Consider the following 26042-nt stretch of genomic DNA (forward strand, 5'->3'; position numbering starts at 1 on the left):
TCGATACACAGATTTAAACGTTGCGAATCGGTTGAGTGAGGTTTAGCCTGATATCAAGACAGCATTGTCAACTAATTTCATTCCGTTTCCATACTGTTCTGGTATGTAATGAACAGTGTTGGGCAAGTTACTTTAAATTAGTAACTTAGTTACAGTTACTAGTTACTTCTTTCAAAAGTAACTCAGTTACTTAAAGTTACTCATTACTTTCAAGGTAACTAGTTACTAGGGAAAGTAACTTTTTTTTTCTGAATTATCTTATTAATGTGTTAATGTGGCAAAGGACCGCCAGTCCTCTGGCTTGCCTTACATGTAAGTCCTATCCTACCACAAGCGCAATGCGCCACCTAGTGACCTGAACGTGCCATAGCAGTGTAGTAGTGTGAGTGCAAATGAATGAAATATTTCCATTGTTTCCAACTGTTTCCAACCCTCTACAAATGCACACACCAATAATTTTGGGGTTGATGTGGCATAGTGTTCGACAAAACTACTGTAAAATTTGATCATTGTACCCAGTATCACTACGATGAAGCAGTGGATCAACAAAACAAAACATACAGTATGTTTTGAAACTTTTGGCATATTTATTGTAGCCATTGAAACAGGTACAATGTATAGTTTTGGTAGTGCAAAAATTAAACTGTGCCTCCGACCATTTAGCAACTGTAGGACTCAATAATATGGCAAAACTGATACAATAGATGTTTACAATGTAAACACAGTGAGGTTTATCCGTTCTTTGTAACATTACCTCAAAACAGCTAAACTCCACCAACTGGAGACCTCATCATCAATAATGATGGGCAAACTTAAAAGTATTTTCAGCCTCACAAAGAGAAACTAAATAAATAAAAAGTACTTTCAGCCTCACAAACATAGTTAATGTTTAACAAAAATAATATTTGTTTTACTCTGGCCATTTAGATAAATACTGATGAAACTGATGAAATCAATAATGGTGGATAACGAGCTTTAGTAGTCTATGTTAGTATGTCTATGTCTATATCAGTCTTTGTCCATACATCTCCATCATTTGTTTAGCTGTGTCTGGGTTAAAGCTTTGTAAAATCAAGCTTTTGTTGTTTGGCTGGAGTGGCTTCTCCTGTAGCGTCGGCGGAGCTGACGTTAGCAGCAGCATCACCTGTGTTACCTTCAGGGTCTTTTTAAACTAGCTTGGTAGATGCGTGTTGTTTCTAAAGATGTTTCTGAAGATTAGAATTGCTAGTTTTTGATGTGGCTAGAGTTTTCGAACCTCCACAGAGATGACAGGTCACCAAAATATTCCTTATGTCTTTTACCGTCAGAAAGGAAAAATAATGTGCATATTTCCATGAGAAATACAACCCCTTGACTGTCGTCGACTGCCGCCATTGTTTTAATTCATTTACTTGCGCGTCGCTGCGTCACATGACTCACGTCCGCTTCACGTCCACCACGGAAACTGTAGTCCTGGGTTATGCACGTGAAGTAACGAGTAATGAGCCTGTTTAAATCCCAGTAACGATTAACACGTTACTGATTTTGACAAAGTAATTAGTAACAGTGCTCGTTACCGCAAAAGTAACGTAGTTACTGTAACGTGTTACTTAATAACGCGTTAGTCCCAACACTGGTAATGAAACTGAAGGAAGCAAGCGGATCCGTGTGTGTGTTTGTATATGTTTCATGTGCGCCTTTGCGCGCACCCTGCGTCTCGCGAGCAGGGAACAACCGGAGTTATGAGTGTGCGAATAACAGCCATATGTGTGAAAATGGTGAAACGATTTTAAGTGCAGCGAATCTGAAATCAAATGTGTGGAAGTCCTTTGGGTCTTGCCTCTGACAAAAGCTTCGCAATTTAATTGTGTAGGACAGCGATCAAGTCTATGAATAAATAAATAGACACATATTTCTAAATTTATAGATGTCTAAATGTCTGCCATTTTTCCCCATGGCATAAAGAAATAAATATAAAAACCTAAGATTCCATTCCATTGTGAAGCCCGCGGCCGGGCTGCAGAGCCCGCGGCCGGGCTTCGAAGCCCGCGGCCGGGTTGTCGCTGAGCCCCAGGCGTGATTATTAACACAGAAAACACTTACATTTGTGGTTTTCAATCCTGTTGCATCTTTTCGCCCGCCATCTTGCCTAGGATTTTTCTTGATTTTCCATTTTCTCGGAAGGTATTGTGGGAGCAAGTCACAACTGGAGCGTTCTCAGTTTCTTTGAGTGTGCCCATCGTTAGCCCTCCCCCTTACCCCTTACCCTACCTTTCAATGGGTTTCGGACACGGCTCCATGGCGTGTGAACGGGCAACAGAGAGGGGTAGGGCTACGATTTTGCAATGAGCAATGAATTCGGATTAAGCCTTAGTACTGATTGTAGCTATATGCAATTATATATTCTCACTGTTTCTTTTAATGCCAGATCAAATACTTCCACCATCTTTCACAAGAACATTTAAGCAGATGGAGAGTATCAAAGGATCATTTGCCCACCTAGAGTGTCTTGTGTCAGGCTCGCTGCCTATCACACTTCAGTGGTACAAAGATGAGAAAGAGATCCAGTCTGATGAAAAACACAAATGCACATTCTTTGAAAATGTGGCTTTCTTGGAAATCTCTCGTCTTGCCAGTAAAGATGGTGGCAGCTATACATGCATAGCTAGAAACAAAGCTGGATCGGACCAGTGCTCTGGCATCCTTTTAGTCAAAGGTTAGAACACATTTCATGTTACCAGTATTCTTACTCACTAACTAACTTACAAAAGCAGAGTTTGAAAGTTTGAAGTTTGAAGTAAAATGTTTAATCTACCAACAGAACCACCATGTGTTCTGGAAAGGCCAGCATCCACGTCTGTTTTACCTGGGTCAAAGGTCAAGTTTAATATCCTGATCTCCGGCACCCCACCTTTGACCATTAAATGGTTCAAAGACAAAAAGGAGATTTTATCGAGCTCTGACTGCTATGTGATCAAAGACAGCACCTCCACCTTGCTGGAGATCTTCTTTGCAAAGACCTCAGACTCTGGAGAATATTGCTGTGAGATCAAGAATGATGTCGGCTCCACTTCATGCCAGGCAGCACTCTATGTCAAAGGTTACACATTTTCTCATCGAGTCAATATCAATTTTACATTCAGTGTTTTCCCCGCTGATATTCACACTCTTTGTTTCATTATGCCCATAGTGCCCCCAAAATTCATTCGAAGCCCTGAACGCCTGTCTGTTGTTCGTCCTGGTCAAAATAAAGTATTTGAATGTCAGGTGACCGGAACTCCAGAGATAGACATTAACTGGTTCAGAGGCAGCTCAGAGATCGTTTCCAGCGATAGATACAAGACGTCCTTTATAAACTCTGTCGCCACCCTAGAGCTCAGTGGCGCTGAGGTCAGAGACAGCGGGCAATTCTACTGCGAGGCCCGGAATGAGGCCGGCAGCGAGAGCTGCAGTATGGAACTCCATGTCAAAGGTCAGTTTGGTTGGAAGGTTTGTACCTAAGCAAACATCTTTTCAACTCAAACAAGTGTTGAATATATCTTGTATCTCTCGTCTCAGAACCTCCAACGTTTGTGCGAGAGCTTTCTCTGGCTGACGTAGTGAAGGGATCCATCGCCTGCTTTGAGTGTGGGGTTGCAGGAACAGCTCCATTTGAGATAACTTGGTTCAAAAACGCAAAGGAGATAAAGAGCAGTGGGAAACACGCAATATCCCAGGTAACCGGTACTCTGACCCTGGAGGTGCAGAAGTGTGACACTATAGATGTAGGGGAGTACCAGTGCACTGTCTCTAACGAGGTCGGAAGCTCGACCTGTAAAGCTACTCTTAGCATCAAAGGTTGGTATTTTCAGGGTTTTCATGGACATCACCATTTGAAATGTGATACAGATTTGAGTTCCATTCTGACCACAATTGTGAATCTCTCACTTGTTAAATGATAGAGCCACCAAGCTTTAGCCAGAAGTTTGAGAACGTCGTCACCGTCTTGGGCACAATGGCAGAGTTTCAGTGTGCCGTTAAGGGCTCCCCAACCCTTTCTGTACAATGGCAAAAAGATGAGAGTTGGATCTTGGAAGATCCTAAGATTGAGAGGACATTTGAGAAAAATGTGGCCATGCTCAGGATAGCTGCCTGTGAGGCCAGTCACAGTGGAAAATACACCTGCCAGGTGGCCAATGAGGCTGGGCAGGACAGGTGCTTCTCCATCCTAACAGTACAAGGTATTGCTTTGCATATATAACAACCCATTCATAAATGTTATAAAACTTTTTTCAGAAGTTAGACGGATGCTCATGTTTTTGTATGCCTTGTAGAACCCCCACAGATTCCAGAGAAGCCTGAGGTGATTAAGGTGACAGTTGGAGACCCGGTCAGTCTGGACTGTAAAGTAACTGGTTCCCCTCAGCTCAAAGTCAAATGGATGAAAAATGGCAAAGAGCTGCAGTCAATAAGACAACATAAACTGAGCTTCGAAAACAATGTCAGTAGACTGTTGATACAGTCAGCCCAGAGTGCAGACGGGGGAGAATATATCTTTGAAGTGGCCAACCACATCAGTAGCTGCAGCTGTAACATTAAATTGATCGTTTTAGGTTGGTGCAAACACAAATAAAATAATACTATCATCTCTAAAAATGTGTTTATAATATGTACATATTTGTTCAATGCTTTGCTAACCTTGTTGGCATTGTTATTCTGGTAACAGAGCAAGTAATCCCACCAAGCTTCATCAAACCACTGTCAGAATTCCAGGAGATTTTGGGCTCCTTTGTGCAAATCTCATGCAAAGTGTCTGGATCTCTTCCCATCTCTGTGGAGTGGCAGAAAGATGGAAGCAAAATCTCCAGTGGAGTCAAACACAAGCTAATCCAGCAGGACCACTCTGTTTCAATAGAGATTGAACAGCTAGAGAAGTCTGATGCAGGCTCCTACTCTTGCAAACTGACCAACAAAGCTGGAAGCTGTGAAAGCAATGGAACCCTCAGAGTGAAAGGTTAGAGGACATTAGGTCATGGAACCCCATGCACCCATGTTGTGTTGTGCTAAGGTGAGTACCTCTTTAACCCTATACATCTTGATCTCTTCAGAACCCCCCAGCTTTATTCTGCTGCCTGAGTCTCAGGCTGCCTTGCCCAATGGTAATGTGCGCTTCAAAGGCACATTCACAGGCAGTGCTCCCTTCACCGTGAAATGGTTGAAGGAGGACACAGAGCTCATGACTGGGCCCACATGTTTTACAGGACTGGAAGGACAGTCCTGCTTCTTAGATCTTTACTCTGTATCCCTGGCCCACATTGGAGTCTACTCTTGTCAAGTCAGCAATGATGCTGGTTCTACCCGCTGCAGTGCAGACTTAACAGTCAAAGGTTGGCTTGCCCTCATTTTTCAGCTCTTTCTTGGCTTATCATCACTGAGCATCTTACCCACTCTCCATGCACTGCCTTCCTTCATCACTTTTCATGCTCTTGAGTGTTCTGTCTGTTATGCAGTCCGCTGCATATTTGTTCTCATGTCCTATAATTCTGTATGCTATATGCAGAACATTACATCTGTATGTCCTGCAGTCATCTTTCTGCAGTAGCTTACTAATAGCTTTTCAACTTACCTTGTTTGTTTCATTAGTTGTAAAACCGCTTTTCATGTCTGTTTAACGGCGTTTATATGTTCAGCAGCTAACATGTCTCAATTTTGGCTCTTCCAGAACCACCCGAGTTTGTGCTGAAACTCCCTGGCACAAAGTTTGTGAAAAAGGGTGAGCCACTCCATCTGGAGTGCAAGATCAGTGGCACGGCTCCTCTGAAAATGACCTGGTACAAAAATGACAGTCAAGTCACAAGTGGGAGCAACATAAGGATGTCCTTTGTTGACTCAGTAGCAGTCCTAGAACTGCTCACCACCAGCTTCCATGACGATGGAGTTTACACCTGCGAAGCTCAGAATGATGCTGGCAGTGTGAGCTGCAGCACCTCCGTTACTGTTAAAGGTCAGACACTGATGACTCAGTCAGAATACTCTCTATTATATGATGTCTTCTGCTGTTGCTCTGACTGTCTGATGCATCGGCTGTCCAGTTTGGGCTCCAGTGCATCATTCAGATAGGAGAGATTAATTTGGGAGACATCGGTCAAGAATTTCAGTCTGGCTACCTTGTCCTGAATGCCTCTTAACAGCTGTTTGATGTTTTTGTAGACCCACCCTCTTTCATCAAAGTACTTCAGCCATTCGAGGGGCTGAAGGCCAAAGATGTGAGTCTGTACTGTGAAATCAGCGGTACAGCGCCCTTTCAGATCACCTGGCTCAAAGACAGTAAGCCTCTCATGGAGAGCAGGAAGTGTAAGATGCTGAGCGAGGGCAGTTCAGCCACTCTGCATATCATTGGACTTGAGCCTTCAGATGCTGGCGAATACGAGTGCAAAGTGTTGAACAGTGTAGGAAGTGAAACCTGCCAGACGTCAGTTAAACTCAGAGGTCAGTAGAAATGCGATGGTGTCAAATCAAAATCATAAATATTGGATTTGCGGATTACTTTGTCACCCTGCTGACTTTCCATCTCTGCGTTTTTCCTCTCTTCAGAGCCGCCGTCGTTTGTGAAGAGACTGTCAAACATGACAGCTATATTTGGAGAGGAGGTGACCCTTGTTGCCACAGTTAAAGGCTCTGAACCCATTACTGTGTCCTGGGTTCAGGACAAGGATCACATTCTCAGGGATGGTGACAACAGGAAAATCACCTTTGAAAACAACCAGGTCACACTTAGAGTCTTTAAGGCTGATGCCACCACTGCAGGAAAATACACCTGCCAACTGACAAATGATGCTGGCAATGTGGAATGTTTTGCTAACTTGACTATTCTAGGTTTGTAACTATCTAATTATCTTTTTCTCTTGCAGTTCTTTGATATTCTTTTCTTCCAGGTTTCATTAACAATCTCTCTGCTCTTCTCTTGTGAATTTCAGAGCCCGCTAAGATAGTGGATAAGCCTGATGCACTGAGTGTTACTGCAGGTGAAATTGCCGCCTTAGAGGTCAAAGTGTGTGGAACGCCACAGCTCGTTCCTAAGTGGTTCAAGGACGGCGTAGAGCTGGCCTCTGGAAGGAAATACAAAATCTCCTTCTCCAAGATGATCTCCAGCCTCAAAGTTCTTTCCGCTGAGAGGCTTGACACTGGAGAATATACATTTGAGGTTGAGAATGAGGTCGGCAAAGACCTGAGCAAAATAAACCTCACTGTTCTAGGTTGGTGTTCCCTTTCTTCCTGCTGTTTGAGGATACGTGAATGTTTTATTATTTGTATGCATGCTTCACTACTGCTTTCCTTCCTCTACAGATAAGATAATTCCTCCCTCCTTCTTGAGGACATTAAAGGATTGTAATGCAGTTGTTGGGAATTCAGGAGACATTGAATGCAAAGTGTCAGGCTCTCCGCCGTTTGTAATCTCCTGGTACCACGATGGAGAGGAGATACAGAAAGGTCCTAACTATGAGATTGCATTCAGTGACAACAACTGCACACTGAAGGTTCCCACTCTTAAGTTGTCTGATTCTGGAGTGTATAAATGCGCAGCTGTCAACAAGGCTGGATCGGCTCAAACCACCGCGTCTTTCACTGTGAAAGGTTAGTAACTATAGACATGCATGTCTTTGCTGTATGGATATGTGGTGAACAGAACTTGTTTTGTGAGATATTGAGGCTGGTTTGTGAAAGTCTTCCACCATGTTAAAGTGTGATTTCTGTTCGTATCCAGAGCCACCAACCTTTGTGGTGCAGCCACAACCTGCAGAGGCTATGCCAGGCACTAGTGTGACCTTCTCAGCCATTGTGAAGGGCAGTGCCCCACTGAAACTGAAGTGGTTCAGAGGAACCAAGGAGATGATGGCTGGAGGAGACTGTGAGATGTCTTTAAAGGATAACCAGGCCCGCTTGGAGCTTTACAATGTCAATAAGTCTCATGCTGGTGAATATACGTGCCAGATCATAAACGATGCAGGAAAGGAGAGTTGCCCTGTTAATCTGACTGTCAAAGGTTTGTCTCATTTTACTCATAATTTAACCTTGAAACTATTCTTTTTAAAGGGTGTTATGTGTTCCCATTAAACAACTGACAAAAATAAACATAAGCTGCCATTGAAATGCAACCCACGTTTCCAAACTAACTCTGCGTTTGATTATGTCATTCAGAACCAGCCTTCTTTTCAAAGAAGCTGAAGGACATGACGGTAGAGAAGGGAAAAGCTCTGATGCTAGAATGCACGTACACCGGGAGCCCCATGATCACAGTGAACTGGTATAAAGACGGCCAGCAGATATTTGCCTCTTATAAATACAACATCACCACCACAGAGAGCTCCTGTATCCTGGAGTGTTTGAGCACTGAGGAGAAAGAGGCTGCTGGGAAGTTCTCATGTCAAGTGTCCAATGATGCTGGTGCGGACACCTGCGAGGCATCAGTGACTATTCTAGGTCAGTCCACCCCTCTGTTGAGGCCTAAATAAATCAAGGGTATTAAGTTGTGTGTTTTCATATGTTCTGTTCCATCTTAATGAATTGTGCAGTTTTGCTTCATTTCCACTTTGTTTGAGTCAACCTAGCCTGCTTTTTATTTGGCTCTTTTTACCTCGTGTGTCTGATTCTGTAGAACCCCCCTATTTCGTTGAGGCCTTGGAGCATATGGAGGTGACTACAGGAGATGCAGTGTGTTTGAAGTGCCAGCTGGCAGGAACCCCTGAAATCAAAGTGTCCTGGTTCAAGGCTGATGGCAAAGTGAGGTCCAGCCCAACCTGTAAATTGGAGTACTCTAAAGGTGTGGCCTGCCTGAAGCTTAGCAAAGCTGGAAAATCTGATGTCGGGGAATACACCTGCAAGGCAGAGAACCGTATAGGCTCCACCTCCTCTACATGCAGACTAAGTGTCCAAGGTGAACATCTTTTTGCGTGCAAGCTTAATCTCAGCACCTCTGTTTACCGCTGTTTAAAACTGATATTTGAGTCAAATGTTGGATTTAAATTGAAACAATTTCTAAAGCATGTCCATTGTGTTCAGCCTCAGCTGTTCTCCTAAAACCCCCTGGTGTGCTTTGATTACAGAGGCTAAGACGCCACCATCCTTTCCTAAGAAGATCACCAGTCTGCAACAGACTGAGGGCAAGGTAGTCAGGTTTGAGTGTCGTGTAGCTGGCTCCTCGCCCGTCGAGGTGTCCTGGCTGAGGGACGGAGAGCCTCTGAAGGGAGACGAGTTCTCCATGTCGTACGATGACAACACAGCTGTGTTGGAGATAATACCTGGGGAGATGAGGCACTCTGGAGAGTACAGTTGCGTCGCCACCAACAGCGTCGGTAGTGCCTCCTGTAGAGCCAAGCTCACCCTGCAAGGTCTGTCCCTGTGTAACCCCAATACAGAAACTCTTGGTCGTCATAAAGCACACATCAGTGTTTATTTTTCCCAGCTCACTGTTCTCTCTTTATCAGCATGGATGAGAATGTGTTGTTACAAAACATATGCTTTAGCTGGCTGTTAAACATTTGTCGTTGCTCTTTCCTGTTCCTCCTCATGCGGATCCTGCAGAACCAAGATACCCACCCATCTTTGAAACAAAGCTGGCACCACAGGAAGTGACTGTTGGTGAAAGCGTTGAGCTGGAGTGTCACATGACAGGCTCCGCCCCTATCAAGGTCACATGGTCGAAGGACCACAAAGACATCCGATCCGGCGGCAACTATAAGATGACCTGCGTGGAGAACATCCCTCATCTGACCATTCTAAAGGCAGATAAAGGGGACACTGGGAAATACTTCTGCCATGCCACTAATGACATGGGGAAGGACTCTTGCAGCTCAGATATCACGGTGAAAGGTATTTGACCGTCTTCTGTCTTCTGGGTGCTTGGACCCTCTCTTGTTGGCTGGCCATGATGTTGCTTTGTTCCTGCCTTGTGGGGCGCTCTTTGTGTGAGGATCCAATTACCCACTTAGTAGAGAAGCAGTTCAAAATAAATATCATAATCACCTGTTTCTTTTCATTTTCAGAGCGCAAAAACCCTCCGACATTCACTAAAAAGCCCTCTGAAAGCATTGAGGACACGGAGGGCAAGCTGGTGAAGATCGAGGGCCGTGTGGCCGGTTCTCAGCCCATGGCTGTGAGCTGGTACAAGGGGGACATGGAGATCCATAGCTCTGACAAATATGATATCAGTTTTAAGAGCAACGCAGCCGTGCTATGCATCAAGAACAGCCAGGTGTCCGACAGCGGGAAGTACTCCTGCCAGGCGTCCAACGAGGCGGGCAAGGCCAGCTGTGGCGTCTCACTCGATGTAGCTGGTATGTCGACTGTGTCACACGTTATCTGTTCCTATTCTTTGGAATAAAATGAGACAAATTTATGAAAATATGATCTATAGTTATTTTATAACTGCCAAATTGGTCTTCTCTAATACAGAGGCCAAGAAGCCACCTGTATTCGACGTCCCTCTTAAAGCGGTGACGGTGGTCGAGGGTGACAAGATGAGCCTTACCTGCCACGTCCGTGGGTCCTCTCCACTGATTATCCAGTGGATGAAGGACAGAAAGGAGCTCACCTCCTCTGCTGAGACTAAAGTCAGTTTTGCGGACGGGGCCGCCAGCCTGGAGATCAGCAAGGTGTCCAAGGCCCACGCTGGGGACTACCTCTGCAAGGCCAGCAACGATGCTGGCAGTGAATTCTGCAAGGCTAAAGTCACTTTGAAAGGTTAGAATCCATGATTCACGCAGGTGTTTTGGTTGTGTGACTCGATATGTTGTATTTAGGTTGTGTGAACTCCACATTTTGAATTTGATGACTTTAAACATGTTGTGAATGTATGACCTTGGTGTGTTGCAGAGGGAACAGGTGTAAAGCCTGCTTCCACAGAGGTGCCTACTGCATCTCAAGCTAAGAAACTGGACAGCCTGTTCTTCATCGAGGAGCCAAAGTCCATCAATGTCTCTGAGAGTAAGCATATATAGCTATAGTAAACTCCTTATGAGGGGTATGGGTTTGATTGGTCTTCAAGTCAGGCCTGTTAAGCCCTTTGAGAGTGTTCTTGTTATACAAGTCCATACAAATATACCTCAGGACCAATTACTAATCTTTTTACCTTTCCCCGATTTAAACATGTTCTCTTTTTGCAGAGGGCACTGCTACCTTTATCGCCAAGGTTGGAGGTGATCCCATTCCCAATGTGAAATGGATGAAGGGGAAGTGGAGGCAGATCACCCCTGGTGGTCGTATCTCTGTGGAACACAAAGGGCAGGAGGCCAAGCTGGAGATCAGAGAAGTGACCAAGTCTGACTCTGGCCAGTACAGATGTGTGGCCTCCAGCAAACACGGAGAGATTGAATGCAGTACAGAGATGCATGTGGAGGAGAAGAAGGAGACAACAGGATTAGAAGGAGACCTCAGAGCCAAACTGAAGAAGTAAGTTTATAGTCTCTTTGGGATGTCACATGTTGTTTGATAAGTGGTTAGCTCTCTAGGACCGAACCGGCAACCCTCCATCTAAGCTTCCTGAGCCATTAGTGCCCCAGTATGGCTCATTTTTCCTAACCTTTTTCAATGTGTCACTGTTCTAGGAAATCTTTATTTAAAACACCTTTGTTAATGTTCTCTAGGACTCCCTCAAAGCAAAAGAGCCCACAGGAGGAGAAGGACATCGATATTGTTGAGTTGTTGAGGAATGTAGACCCTAAAGAGTATGAGAAGTATGCACGTATGTATGGCATCACCGACTACAGGGGACTGCTGCAAGCCATTGAGCAGCTCAAGAAGGAGAAGGCTGAGGAAAGTGGAAGACCGGTAAGAAAAAGTATTATGCATAATGTATTTACATACTTTATTACATATACAGTATGGATATGCAAGTTGAACCAGCTGGTCTGCATCGATTGACAGCCCAGATGTTCTGGGGTACTGGTTGTACATATACTTCAACATGGCATGGCTGTGTTTGTTTGCATCAGGAAATTGAGCGAGGAGACAGAGAGTCTGATGAGGACATGGCTAAGCTGGTGGCTGACCTGCAGAAGAGGATGGAACGCACCGAGGTGGTTGATCTTCTCCCTCCTGGACATATTCCATACAGTCCACTCATAATATAGCAAAAGTTACACTTCTCTAACTAACTTTCAAGTCAAAACATAAAGAAGTCACGCAACTCTAACTAACTGTCCTCTTATAACACAGCAATAGTCACATAACTCCAACTAACTGTCAGGTTATGAGAAAGGAGTAGCAGCACAGCTCCAACTAACTCAGGTTATAACATATCAATAGTAACACAACTCTAATGGCCCAGTTATAACATAACAACAGTAACATAACTATCTCCTGACTCTCCCTGGTGTTTGTTCTACCCTGCAGCCCGTGACGGTGGTGAAAGACATTTGTGACCAGTCTACCTTCATCAACAAGGAGGCTCTGTTTGAGTGCCAGGTCACCATCAACTACCCTGAGATCACCCTGTCTTGGTACAAGGGCACCCAGAAACTGGAAAACAGTGAAAAGTATGACATCAGCATCAGAGGTAACCGCCACCTTCTGAAGATCAAGGACTGCCAGGCCAGAGACCAAGGCAACTACCGGGTGGTGTGTGGTCCACATATCTCCAGCGCCAAGCTCACCGTTATGGGTAAGAGAATACCTCCTTTCATCAACACATTCAAAGAGATGGAAATATGAATGATGAGGTCTTATTCATTTGGTACTCAGCACTAGATTGGCAGAAATACAGGTAGTCTTCTAGTGACAAGTAACAGACTTCTTGTTTGTGTTTTGCAGAGGTGGAGATTGAGAAGCACCTGCAGGACGTATCGGGTAAGGAAGGCCAGTCCTGTACTTTGACGTGTCAGTTGTCTGTCCCTAACGTGAAAACTGAGTGGTTTAAGAATGGAAAGCAGTTAGATGTGAAGGGAAGGTTCACCTCTGAGGTGAAGCACAAGACTCAGAAGCTTGTGATTGAAGAGCTGAAGCCAGAAGACCAGGGACGATACTCCTGCAGATACCAAAACCTTGAGTCAACAGCTGAACTGTGGGTGGAAGGTTTGTACACTGAAACATATCCTAAACTCTTCTATAAGTAATGGATTTTCCACCCCTTTATTAAACTCTTCAACCTCTCACACAAACGTCAACTCTAACAGCGAAGATGGAGGATTTATTTTTCTTTTATTTCCTGGACTCATTTATCTTAACCTTCTTTTAAATCTTCTTAAAGATCCACTCGTATTTCTTTTGTCTTCAGAGCTTTTTTTAATTGCATTCGTCGCAACTCTTGATAATGGTGAACTCACAGCATCCACATTCAATTCTAACCACTCGTCCAGTGTTCTGAACAAGACCTCACCCCTGCTTTCAACCCCTTCATAAATGTTCTTCTGAAACACTTATCATTCACATGTTTATCTGTTCTAGCTGAACAAATTCATTTCACCAAACGTATCCACAACATTGAGGTCAACGAACGGCAGGCAGCCACCTTTGAGTGTGAAGTCTCCTTTGACAATGCGATCGTGTCGTGGTACAAAGACACCTGGGAACTCAAGGAAAGTCCCAAGTACAACTTCACAAGCGAAGGCAGAAGACATTTCATGGTTATCAGAAATGTGGCCATCGAAGACCAAGGTGTGTAACAAGCCACCATCTCCCAGCAGCACCTCTTCTCTGGATTCTTTCCTGTTTTTAAGATGTTGAAATGTTGATCCCATCTAGGAGTTTACTCAGTGATTGTGAGGTTGGAGCCCCGAGGAGAAGCTAAAAGCACAGCTGAGCTTTATTTATCAGGCAAAGGTACAGTTCCCCTGTCAGGCCCTTTGTATCTCTGTTCAGTGTTGTTCCAACAACTAACACCATATATAATCTTCTCCTTTTTACAGAAATTGAATTAGCAAGAGTTCCCATCGGTGAGTATTTCTTAACAAAACCCTCCACACTTTAATGGGGAGTTATAGGGATAGTTCTGGATTTTTCAACCTGGAGTCTATTTTCAGATAATTTTGGTCAAATCTAATATTCTCTGAGCCTGTCAGTGGCAAAAACAAGCACTTTGAAAGGTCTTACATTTACAAGCACTATTGCCCCAAAGGATTTGGGTTCTGCAGATTACGGCTGCAGCATTCTCGCTTAATACTTAGTCCCTTATACTCAAAATGATCGAAAAATAGACTCCAGGTTAACAAATCCAGAATTTTCCTTTAACGTGAGGTTCTTACTCAATTGACAATGGTTTTTTCATAACTCATCAATAAAAAACACCATATTTTTCATTATTAGTGCAAAGATTAGTAATTTAAAGGTAATATATCTAACATAAGTATTGTTGGCTATCTTGTAGATATGCCCGACTCCTCAGTACAGAGGCCTGAACTACCGACATCAGTTGCTATTCAAGGTAAGACAGGCAGGGGGCAGAGTTTGTCATTTAGGGAAACATGTATTTTTTGTGGTTAATTTTGAAATGATTGTGGTTAAATTCACTTTGTTTTCCAACAGCAGAATCTGCTTCCCAATCGATTTTTTATTATAAACTGATTGTTGGTTGACTCAAACAACATTTGTTGTCTAAGTCTAGTCTGTTATTTAAATAACAAAGTCAGTTTATTTTTCTGTCTTAAAGAATCTTCTGAGTTCTATCATTATGAAGAGAAGATGGAACAGAGAGGTAGATGTTTTCAAATATTTCATTAACTCTGTCACTAAATTAACTAACTTGGTTGTGGCAGACTGTGGTACAGCTTACTTCTGCTAAAATGTTCCACAGTCGCCCCGTTCAGTCGCTCAGTTTAGATGTTTAACTATTCATCTATCACAATACAAACTAATACATATTATATTAATAGATAATACAATATCACTCAGACTTGGAGACTCAACCCTTTACAATCACATATCCAAGAGTCAATTAGTTACAAATATTTAAGCAACCTTTATCATTAATTTTAGTTATTTGTTTTAAAGGTCTAGTCTCAATATCTACCTCAATCAAGATTGTTGTCCAAATCTGTTTTTAAAAGTCATCACACCACTTAACCTAACCCATTACCTGTATACTCTGTAAGTTTACCTGTCTCATCAATAACATCACCTGTCTACTCTTTAGTAGTACCGGTCAAGTCATTAGTATTATGTATTATTAAGTATGTGTTCAGTATTTTGATGAATGTTGACTCTTTCTTCATGTCGACTAACCTCTTCACTGAATCCTCTGATCTTCTCTTCTGGGCTTGTTTAAACACCAAATCACTCTGTCATGCTATCCAACTTTTTACTGCTAATGACCACACTCTTAAACGTGGTAAAATGTGCATTCTCCATGCTCCTTTTGTCACATTCTCTGTTTGGTGTGATTCTCACTCCTTCAGTTGAATATGAAAGCCGGACAGAAGAGACAGTAGCCCAAAAAAACTCCACTGCTCAAGGTATCTTCCCAATTCTAACTGCTAGGCAGGCCACAAATAAAAATAAAACACAAATAAAACCTAGACCTGTCTGGTTTAAAAGTGTGTTTGAGCCGTTCCTTGACCCCACACCATGGCTCTCTTGATATATGTTCATGTGTCTTCTTTAGTTGCTTCTGGTTTATGTTGGGTTATGTATTGTCCGTTTCTGAATGTGTGTCTGTTACCCCGCCAGTTTCCAGGCTTGCGGTTCAGGAAACGGTGGACACCAAGCAAGTAGGAATGAGAGAGAAGGTTCCAGAAAAAGGTGAACAAAGTACTGCTTGCTGCTTTGTATTGGCAAACAGTCTCACACCACAATCTATAACCTTTCCTGTCATTTGCTGTTTGACCATTAGGTGCTTTCCTAACACCGCTGTCTTGTGTTGTGTCAATACTCTTTTTAGAAATGCTCCATATCTTCCTCTTTGTGTGTCCATCATTATATACTTATTCTCAATGTTTCAATCATGAACGTTTCAATCAGTCCCGCTAGCTTCTCTAGTTTATTTGACTTTATGTGTTGATTCTTCCTGTATGTGCAAATGCATGAGGCAAATCTGTGCACTAGAGTGCCCAGCTAATGCAGTCAGTGTCTTTATGTTCCGAAAGTTGCCAAGAAGCCAGAGGAGGAACCAGCTGCAGCTGCGAAGGAGCCTTCCCCACCCAAAGGTACCTCCAGAACCCTGTGGTGGTCACTAGTCATCCACCCCTTACATAAAGACGCTACAGTCATGTTTATTTCTCTTATTCACCCTTCAAATGTCTTAATCTCTCTCTATGTCAGTATTTTAGTTGATGTTATTACAGTATATTAACTGATCTCTAATTGTTTTTGTAAGTACTTGTAGCCAAAAAGCCAGTAGAGGAGATCATTTTGGCAGTTTCACTTCCAGAAAAGAAACAGAGTCCATCTCCCAAAGGTAGAGGCGCTAACCACACCATTCTTTAATCTTTAATTTACAATATTCTTTTCCCAAACTTGTTTTTCTTTCCTTTTGGCACATTGTGTTGTTTAATTCACTTTGTGCTTCTCCTTTACTTGACCTGGTGTGAATATTTCCGTTTGTGTGAAATATCTCCGTGCTGATGTGATTTGTCTTAAAAAAAAGAAGCAGCAGAGGTGAAGAAGGCTGTACCTGCTCCCCCCCCCCCTGCAGGGAAGCCACAGGAGGTGCCAAAGAAAGGTACCTTTCCTCATTGAATCATCTAACCCTTATTTTCACTAGCGTCTTGCTTGTGTCTTCTCACTTTCAACAGCATTTGTTATGAATGTCCTACTGCTGCCAAATGTGGATAATATGAGTTCAGATGTTATTGTTGAATGTGCATACATGTGTCACTCTTTGAATATACTCTTGAAAAGTCTCTGTGCTGTTACTCACAAGATTTAAAAAAGCCTTCATCTTGAGCACTTGGATGATTTAGCTAAACCTATGGATAATGTATTAGCTAATGGTGCTGTTTGTGTTACTTGAAGATGAACCCAAGCTTCAGGTTCCAGCAGAGCCTCAAGCCAAGCCTCAAGCTACAACAGAACCTGAGGCCAAACCTACTTCGAAGGAACCTCAAGCCAAGCATATAATTCAACCCAAACCTGAGGACAAGCGTCAACCTAAAGAGGAAACTAGGCCTGAGGCAAAGCTTAAACCTAAAGAAGAAACCAAACATGAACCTCATGCCAAGCTTAAACCTAAAGAAGAAACTAAAGCCGAGCCTGAGGCGAGGCTTAAACCTATGGCAGAACCTGAAATGAAGCCAAAAGAGAAACCTCTAGCTAAACTTGCCCAAAAGACAGAACCTGAGCCAGAATTCAAGGCTCCTATAAGGCAGCAAGTGACTCAACCATCAGGTATTTGCATTATAATTTGTGTACACTTAGCACCTTTAAGACTTGAAATTCATGGCTTTATGTTGGTACAATGTTGTTGATGTTCTTGTTTTTACGGCTTCTGTCTGCGAAGTGTCTTAAACTGTCTCTACACACATCTTATTTGATGTGTTTCTTGCTTTAAGTCCCAGAAGAAATCCAGAAAGCTAACGCTGCAAAACCAGAGCCGAAAGAGGTGAAGCCAGCAGTTATCACGCCAGAAATGGAGGATCAAAGACCCGATCCAGTAGCTAAACCACAAACAGGGTTTTCTAAGCCAGAAGAAGTTCAGGAGCCAGTGAGGGAACCAGTATCCAAGCCCAAACCAACCATTAAACAGACTCATACTGACAAAACAGCCAAACCGGAGCATTCAAAACCAGAGCCCACAAGTGAAGTGGCTCCAAAGGAGACCCCGAAGACAGGTATACAGGCTCTGCTATCTATATATGGCTCAAGCCTTTCCTAATCTTCGAATCAAATCTTAGACTAAGCCACCAACATTGGTAAATCTTGACAAATGTTTAACTAAATTAAATATTACGTTTTGAGTTAAGTTCATTTTAGGTCAATTTATTATTTTAGGTTTAATTTGATCTGAAAGATTACTGCAAAGATTAGTTTATCTTTTGGTACCTTTGATTCTGCTTTTGCTTGTCTTCTTCTTCTACTACACATATCTGAATCATGCATGTTCTTTTAAAATACCAGAAGCACCAACAAAGAAGAAGGTTGTTAGTCCTGAACCACCAACTACGATCCCTCAAACGGTGGACAGAGATGTACTTCAGAAGAAACCTGTGGCTGATAAAGGTACCATACCATCAAGGCCTAGTCATTCTAAACCTACATTATCTCTCTTATTCTTATTTTCTTATTCTTGAATGTGTGAGATGTTGTTCATACTGCCTAACCTGTCTACTGTTTGGTGTATATGGTGAAATGATTCAGAGGGCTGGCCCACCTTTTAGGCACTCGCTAGAGTGTAGACTTACATGTCATTAACTATTCATTTTCAAAGTTCCTGTGGAGGAAAATAAAACCCCAGTGGCTCTTTAGGCATCCAGCAAACAAGAGCCATTGCTCCTCCAGAAGGAAACACTTTTTTGCAAACATCCACTGGTTCAAGAACTTCGGCCTTGCGCAGTGTCATGATGTCTGTTTCTATCTCTTTCCGATCTTGGTAGTCATTTTTTATGTTTTTGTGTGTTCTGTATTTACCTTCTTAAAGTGGAGAAGCCTGAACCAAAACATATAGAGGTGGCTGACAGAGCACCTGAACCCCAGAGGGTGTCGCGGGAAGCTCTGGTTATTGTAGATGAGAAGATACAGGATTCCCCAGAGAGGCGGCCGAAGATAGCATTTCAAAAAACACGGGCAAAAACTCCAGAAAAAACACTGGAAAAGAAAGTTACAGAGTGGAGACCAGAGGAGGCAGTCATTTCTGAAGTGGAGCTACCTGAGAAGGTCGGTGAAACTCAGAAGGCAGAGAAGCAGAAGGTTCCTGGAAGGGACAAAGAGGCATACAGGATTGCAGAAAAACCAACTGCCACTCCTCATAAGATCCTGGTTAAAGAGGCTGAGGAGATTCCTCAGTCAAAGCCTCAAAGAGAAGTAAAGGGGGCCACTCCAAAAGGTACATCTGAGTCACAACTCACCTCTTTCAGTCTTTGTTAGCATCTTTATATGTCCAACATGGGCAGTTTTCCGATATGCTTGAGTCCGTGGATTGAATGTTTTTTGAAATAGCGTTCGATAAATGGACTGTCAATTATTTTGCTAGTCAAATAATATAATATTTTATGTTTCTTGTCTACCATGCACCTTGGGGTAAAAACTGTAAATTCTTTAAAGAACCAGAAGATAAGAAGACTGTAAAGATTTTGCCTTTGCTCGAGAATAAGCAAAAAGCCCCTCTACATAAGAAAGGTACTACCCATCTTAAAAGGTTGCATGGTCAAATTCCTCCATAATGAGACGATTGTTGTCCAGAGTTTCACTCCAATGTGTTTTGTCATTAACTCCAAATTTGTCTTGTTTTGTTCTAATCTCTTGGTACCGACCCATGGTGCCTTCTCTTTAATCTTAACCTCCAAGAAACCAACAGTCTGTTGAAGATAGAAACTCAGACAGAAGCTCAGAAGATCCAGGGGACACAGGAAACCTCTTTGTCAGTGGATCTGCGAGAACTTGAGGAGCAGGTGGAAGAACATGCCCATGTTTCTAATGAGAAGCAGCAGCACATTAATGACATAACTTTAACACAGATGAACATTATAGATAGACTCCAAAAGCCGAGTGAACCTGGTCAATTGGCTATTTCCAGAGATGAGACGTCCTCTGATTTATCAAAGATTAGAGACACAAAGTCAATTAAAAGTCAAATAAACACCAAAACAGGAGCTGTCATGGATAAATGCGAAGCAAAGAAACAAGCTGTCATTATGAGTGAAAAACAAATTGCAGACAAATCTCTGCTTGACGAAGGTGTTTTTGTCAGGCAAGTTGAATTTATCACTAAAGCCATCATAGATGAGAGGAAAGACATCACATTAATAGGAAATTTAGAGCAGGTTCCTAAACCTTTTCCTACCGAACGAGATGTACACCAGGAAACACAAAAGGAACACTTTCGTATCTCAACAGAGACCAAAATTAGACCCAATCCTCCTCAGAGGATAGACATTAGAGTAGATACTGCAGGGGAACATGGTAGAATAAGGCAGGAACTAATTAACATTGAGGATGAAAATATTCAGTTGGAAAAGTTTACAGCTCAAAAAAAATCTGTTGGCAAGACAGAAGTGGAGCAGATCGTAGTCAGAGATGCAGTAACTAGAGTATCTGGAACGCAAGGGATGACTGTGGTGGAACGAGGTCCATCAGAGGAGTATATGAAGAAGGGTGAGTTATTGGATGCATTAATAAGTACGAGGACAAGGTCAGCAGAGGTTAATGTTGAGACACATCTTATAGACACATCCGCAATGACATCCTCAATGAAGACTAGAACTACTGGAGGAACTGTGAAGAAGACCCTAATAACACAAGTGTTGGTGGCAGATACCCACCCCAAGGCCACCGGGACTGAGCTTGGAGATGTCAAGGCACAAATGGTTCGAGAAGATGAGGTAGCATTCACCACAAAAGGGAAATCAAAAAAGGAAGAAGATTTTGTGGAGTCCACTGGATTTGAAGGCCAGGGTGATGAAGACTCTCTTCAGAATTTACTGCAGGCAGAGGCTCAAATGTTCAAAGGAACAGTTGGAACTAAACCATTGACTTCAAATGCAGAAGAAAGGAAGAAAATATTTGCAACTGAAGTGTCTTCTAGAGGTACAAAGAATATTCCATGCCCTTCTTATCTTCATCCCCATACTTCACCCACCATTTCCCTTTTTCAGTATTCAGGTATCATCTGCTCTTTGAGTTCCAATTTCAAATCCTTTATTTTGGGATTATTATTTATGTCTATGTTTTAATGTTTGTCTACTGTGTATGCATGTTGACTTGAGAAGCTCTTCATCTTTTACCTATTCACTGTATTAAACATGAGTATTCTTTAAAGAAGCAGAAGCGGAGAATATCCCAGTGAAAGCTGTTCAGGAGCTTGTGCAGAAACCAAGAGAAGAAGCTGCAAGAGGTACATCACAGTAGAACACGCTAGTAGGAGGCTGTCTTCCCTCCTCCCACTTCTCTTATTCTGTCTTGTTTCTATTAACCTTGTGTTCATATTTGTCGTTTTGTTCTAATCTCTTGGTACCGAACCATGGTGCTTTCTCTTGAATCTTAAACTCCAAGAAACCAAGACGGAAAACCAGAGGAAAGCTCAGAAGATCCAGGAGGTTTTTTATGTGACAGATGAAGTTCCTACAGAGGAGGAGATGCGAGAAAATGAGGATCTGGTGGAAGAACATGTCAATGTGTCTTATAAGGAGCAGCACATTACTGAGATAGCATTACCACAGGTGGACATTTCATCTTCATCACAAACATCTGTTGAAGGTGACAATGGAGTTAACATTAGGAGTAAGAGAAAGGTTGTCCATGTAGTAAATGAAGTTCAGAAAGGTGGAGAGGAAGCAAAGCAAATTGATTCTCGACCTGAAGAAACCATCCCAGACAGCATTCATGAGGCCTTTATTCCACTGAAAGATAAAACTCAAACAATGAAAGGTCAGAGATCAAGCAAAAGTCAAGAGACTGCAGTAGTAGATTCAAGGGCTGACGTCATCCCTCAAGAAACATCTCAAAAAGAAGTTCCAACCAAACAATTTTTTCACAAGGGTGTTGGGGATTGCAACAAGGAAAAAGAAAAAATTTACAGCTTACTTACAAAAAAAACTAATTCGCAAGCTAAAACTAAAGCCACTATGATGGAACAAGAACAGACAAAAATAGGCTTTCAAAAAAGGCACGGTGCTGCGGATCATCTAGTCAAACCTATTTTATCAAGACAAGAGGAGACTCAGGAGTCAACTGGTGTTCCTTTAAAAACGTTGAGGTCTTCAAAGAAATCAGAGCAGGAGTTTGCGGACAGCCCAGAAAATATAGTTGAAGAGATAATGTTCAAAGTGGCAACTGTAGAACACCAAACTGATGCAGATAGACTTACCACAGAAGACAAACCTGGTAAAGAACTTAAAACGACCAAAGTCAAGACAAAAGAACAGAAAGAAAGTATTCAGGTTGAGGACATCACTCCAAATAGACTCATGTCTCTAAAACAGACAGCACAAGGGTTGGAAAAAATAAATGTGGAAAGAATTGATTCCAAGCAAGAAACTATAACTGGTCAGATTAGATCTAATGTAGACCAACCATCTGAAGTAAGATCCAGTGTAGACCAAACTCTTGAAGTTAGACTCTGTGTAGACGAAACTAGTACAACTAAAACTAGTGTAGATGACCAAACTGACAAAGTTGACCAAATTTCTCAAGCTAGAACAAGTATAGAAGGGCAAATTAGTGAGAGTAAACCCAGTGCTGAACCACACACTTCTGAATTTAAAACCAATGTAGAAAACCAAACTGGAAAAATTAGACACAGTTCAGAACAGAAAACATATACAACCAATGTACAAGAGCAACATGATAAAAACCTGATTAAAACAGCCAAAGGTATCAAATTTCCTCAACATGTTGAGGAAATGTCTCCAAAGGAACTCAAGTCTCTAAAACAGAGAGAACAAGAATTGTCAAAACAAAAAGAGTTCCCAGTGGTCACAATCGTGTCCAAGAGGGAAAGTAAAACAGGTCAAATTAGACCCAATGTAGGACAAGCATCTGAAATACAACCCTGTGTAGACCAGACTCCTGAATTTAGACCCAGTGTAGGCCAAACTCGTAAAACTACAAGCAGTACAGATGACCATACTTGCAATGCAAGACCGGCTATAGACCAAACTTCTCATGTCAGACCAGGGGCAGAAAGCCAAAAAGCCAAAAGAAACAGAAAAAGCAGTTTAAAGCATCAAACATCTGATGATAGACCAAATGTTGAGTACCAAATTGGTGAAGAACTAAAATCTACCAAAGTTTTGAAAGTCAAGAAAAATCTACATAAAGGACCTGATCAGGTTGAAGACCGATATCCTGAGAAACTCACGTCTGTAAAACAGGGTGAGCGAGAGTTGTCAAAACTGAAAGAGTTCCCAGTGGAAAAAATCCAATCCAAGACCATGAATGTTCAAAACATATTTGTCCTCATCACTCCCAATAAAAATACAGAGACCAGATCCAGCCCAGAAGACCAAACATTCAATGTTATGCCCACTGGTATACATCCGAAATCTTTCAAAGTTATCAAAGTCCAGACAAAAACACAGAAAAAACCTGATGAGGTTGAGAACATACAGGCCAAGACAGAAACTAATAATGGTCAAATTAGACCAAATGTAGAAGACCAGCAATCTGAACGTATACCCAGTGAAGAGATAACTCCTGTAGCTAAACCCAGTGTAGACCAAGCTAGTAAAGCTTCAGCTAGTGTTGACAGCCAAACTAGCAAAATCACTGTACAATGCCAAACTAATGAAGAGCTAAAAACTGCCAAAGTTATGAAACTCCAAACAAAACCACAGGAAGAACCTAGTCACGTTGAGGACATTTCTCCAAAGAAACAGAGGTCTCTTAAACAGAGAGAGCAAGAGTTGTCAAAACTAAATGAGTTCCCAGTTGAAACAATCCTGTCCAAGATGGAAACTAAAACAAGTAAATTCATACCCAGTGTAGATAACCAGCTATCTGATTTTAGACCCAGTGTAGAACTAACTAATACAACTACAACTACTGCAGATAACAACACTGACAAAGCTAGACCGGTTTTAGACCAAAAGTCTCAGGTCCGACCAAGCTTAGAAAGCCAAATTGGTGAGCTTAAACCCAGTGTAGAGCAGCAACCTTCTGATGTAACAAACCAAACCACTGAAGAACTTAAAAGTGCGAAAATCAAAGTACTGATAAAACCCCAGAAAGAACCTGATAAGGTTGAGAACTTTTCTCAAAATAAACTGAAATCTTCACAGAGAGAGCTAGAGTTTTCCAAACTTATAGATCTCCCAGTGGAAACAATCCAGTCCAAGACTGTAGAAGTTCAGAACATGTTTGGCCTCATCAGTCCTATTGAAAATGCGGAAACTGAACAACTTGAAAGAAAAGTTTCAGTGACACCTGTCATCGAAATTGCAAATAAAAAACATTTGTTAGTGAAAGAGGAAGAAACTCAATCCCATCCTTCACAAATACATGTTGCTCCCGACCATCTTGTAGAAAATATTGCATCAAAACAAATCGCAGTTCAGGAGTCAAATGATGGTTCTGTGAAAAGCTCCACAAAAGAACCAGATCAGAAGTTAGCCAACATCCCAGAACATACAGCTGAAGAGGTTCAGTCAAAAGTTGTCGCAATAGAAGACCAAACTGACAAAGTTAGACTTGCTGTAGAAGACCAAACTCGTAAAGAAAGAAAAACTGTAAAAGTCCAGACAAAACCACAGAAAGAACCTATTCAGGTCGAAGAAATTTCTCAAAATAAATTAAAGTCTCCTAAAAAGAGAGAGCAACAATTATCCCAACTGAAAGTGATCCCAGTGGAAAAAATCCAGTCCAAGTCTGTAAAAGAACAACATATTTTTGGCATAGTCACTCCTATTGAAGAAACAGAACCAGTACAGGAGCCACTTGAAGGAAAGATATCAGTGGCACCTGTCATAGCAGATGAAAAACATTTGTTAATGAAAGAGCAAGAAGCTGAATCCCATAATTCACAAACACATGTTGCTTGTGTCAATCTCATTAAAAATATTGCATTAAAACAAGCCGCAGTTCAGGAGTCAAAGGAGGGTTCTGTAAAAAGCTCCACAAAGAAACAATATCAGAAGTTAGCCAGCATCCCAGAACATAGAGTGGAAGAAGTTCAGTCCACAGTTGTCATTACAGAAGACCTTACTGGTAATGTAATATCTGTTTTGGAAGACCGAACTGGTAAAGTTATACCCCCCTTAGAATACCAAACTGGTGAAATTAGAGGCAGTATAGAACAACCAACTTCTGATGTTACAACCACTATAGAAGACCAAACTGGTAAAGAACTACAAACTGCCGAAGTTATCCATGTGCAGAAAAAACTACAGGGACAATCTGATCAGGTTGAGCATATTTCTCAAAATAAACTCAAGTTTCTAAAAGAAAGAGAGCAAGAGTTGTCCAAACTTAAAGATCTCCCTTTGGAAAACAAGACTGTAAAAGTTCAAAATATTTTTGGCCTTGTCAGTCCTTTTCAAATAGCAGAAACTGAACAACTTGAAAGAAAAGTTTTGGTGACACCTGTCATGGAAACAACAAATGTAAAACATTTGTTAGTGAAAGACGAAGAAACTCAATCCCATCCAACACAAATACATATTGTTCCTGACCAACTTTTAAAAAATATTGCATCAGAACAAGCTGCAGTTCTGGAGTCAAATGATGGTTCTGTAAAAATCTCCAAAAAGAAATCGGATCAGAAGTTAGCTAACATCCCAGAACATACAGCTGAAGAGGTTCAGTCCAAAGTTGTCACAATAGAGGACCAAATGGACAAAGTTAGACTTTCTGTAGAAGACAAAACAGGTAAAGAACTCAAAACTGTAAAAGTCCAGACAAAACCACAGAAAGAACCTATTCAGGTTGAAGATATTTCTCAAAATAAATTAAAGTCTCTAAAACAGAGAGAGCAACAATTATCCCAACTAAAAGTTTTCCCTGTGCAAACAATCCAGTCAAAGTCTATAAAAGTTCAAAATATATTTGGCATTGTCATTCCTATTAAAAAAACAGAAACAGCACAGGAACCACTTGAAGGAAATATTTCAGTGGCACCTGTCATGGGAATAGCAGATGTAAAAAATGTGTTAGTGAAAGAGGAAGAATCTAAATCCCATACTTCACAAACACATGTTGCGCCTGATCATCTCGTTAAAAATATTGAATCAAAAGAAGAGGAAGTTCTGGAGTCACCTGATGGTTCTGTAGACACTGTGAGGTCCACAAATAAATCAGAACAGAAATTAGCCAACATCCCAGAACATAGAGTGGAAGAAGTTCAGTCCAAAGTTGTCATTACAGAAGACCTAACTGGTAATGTTATATCCATTTTAGAAGACAGAACTGGTGAAATTAGAGACAGTGTAGAACAGCCAACTTCCGATGTTACAACCACAATAGAAGTCCAAACTGGTAAAGAAGTCCAAATGGCCAAAGTCACCAAAGTC

The 26042-nt window shown here is 41.8% G+C and overlaps 1 protein-coding gene across 1 annotated transcript in view; it reads left to right on the plus strand.

The window, feature by feature from the left end:
• Positions 1–26042, plus strand: part of ttn.2 (titin, tandem duplicate 2) — a gene marked incomplete at its 5' end in the record, with an annotated part of 205553 nt that overhangs the window by 51899 nt on the left and 127612 nt on the right. The window contains 33 exons of the mRNA XM_079733755.1: positions 2408–2695; positions 2801–3079; positions 3170–3451; positions 3538–3816; positions 3921–4199; positions 4293–4571; positions 4685–4972; positions 5067–5345; positions 5681–5962; positions 6169–6447; positions 6553–6834; positions 6936–7214; positions 7306–7593; positions 7724–8002; positions 8158–8439; positions 8615–8893; positions 9063–9347; positions 9541–9828; positions 10002–10292; positions 10411–10698; positions 10831–10941; positions 11121–11406; positions 11601–11784; positions 11949–12032; positions 12349–12616; positions 12766–13026; positions 13399–13608; positions 13696–13773; positions 13860–13886; positions 14318–14374; positions 14600–14644; positions 15616–15687; positions 16032–16091. Coding sequence (XP_079589881.1) covers positions 2408–2695; positions 2801–3079; positions 3170–3451; positions 3538–3816; positions 3921–4199; positions 4293–4571; positions 4685–4972; positions 5067–5345; positions 5681–5962; positions 6169–6447; positions 6553–6834; positions 6936–7214; positions 7306–7593; positions 7724–8002; positions 8158–8439; positions 8615–8893; positions 9063–9347; positions 9541–9828; positions 10002–10292; positions 10411–10698; positions 10831–10941; positions 11121–11406; positions 11601–11784; positions 11949–12032; positions 12349–12616; positions 12766–13026; positions 13399–13608; positions 13696–13773; positions 13860–13886; positions 14318–14374; positions 14600–14644; positions 15616–15687; positions 16032–16091 — 7398 coding nt within the window. The remainder of the gene's footprint in view (positions 1–2407; positions 2696–2800; positions 3080–3169; positions 3452–3537; positions 3817–3920; positions 4200–4292; positions 4572–4684; positions 4973–5066; positions 5346–5680; positions 5963–6168; positions 6448–6552; positions 6835–6935; positions 7215–7305; positions 7594–7723; positions 8003–8157; positions 8440–8614; positions 8894–9062; positions 9348–9540; positions 9829–10001; positions 10293–10410; positions 10699–10830; positions 10942–11120; positions 11407–11600; positions 11785–11948; positions 12033–12348; positions 12617–12765; positions 13027–13398; positions 13609–13695; positions 13774–13859; positions 13887–14317; positions 14375–14599; positions 14645–15615; positions 15688–16031; positions 16092–26042) is intronic.

Source organism: Pollachius pollachius, assembly GCF_949987615.1.
Source record: "Pollachius pollachius genome assembly, chromosome: 3".
Lineage (NCBI taxonomy): Eukaryota > Metazoa > Chordata > Actinopteri > Gadiformes > Gadidae > Pollachius > Pollachius pollachius.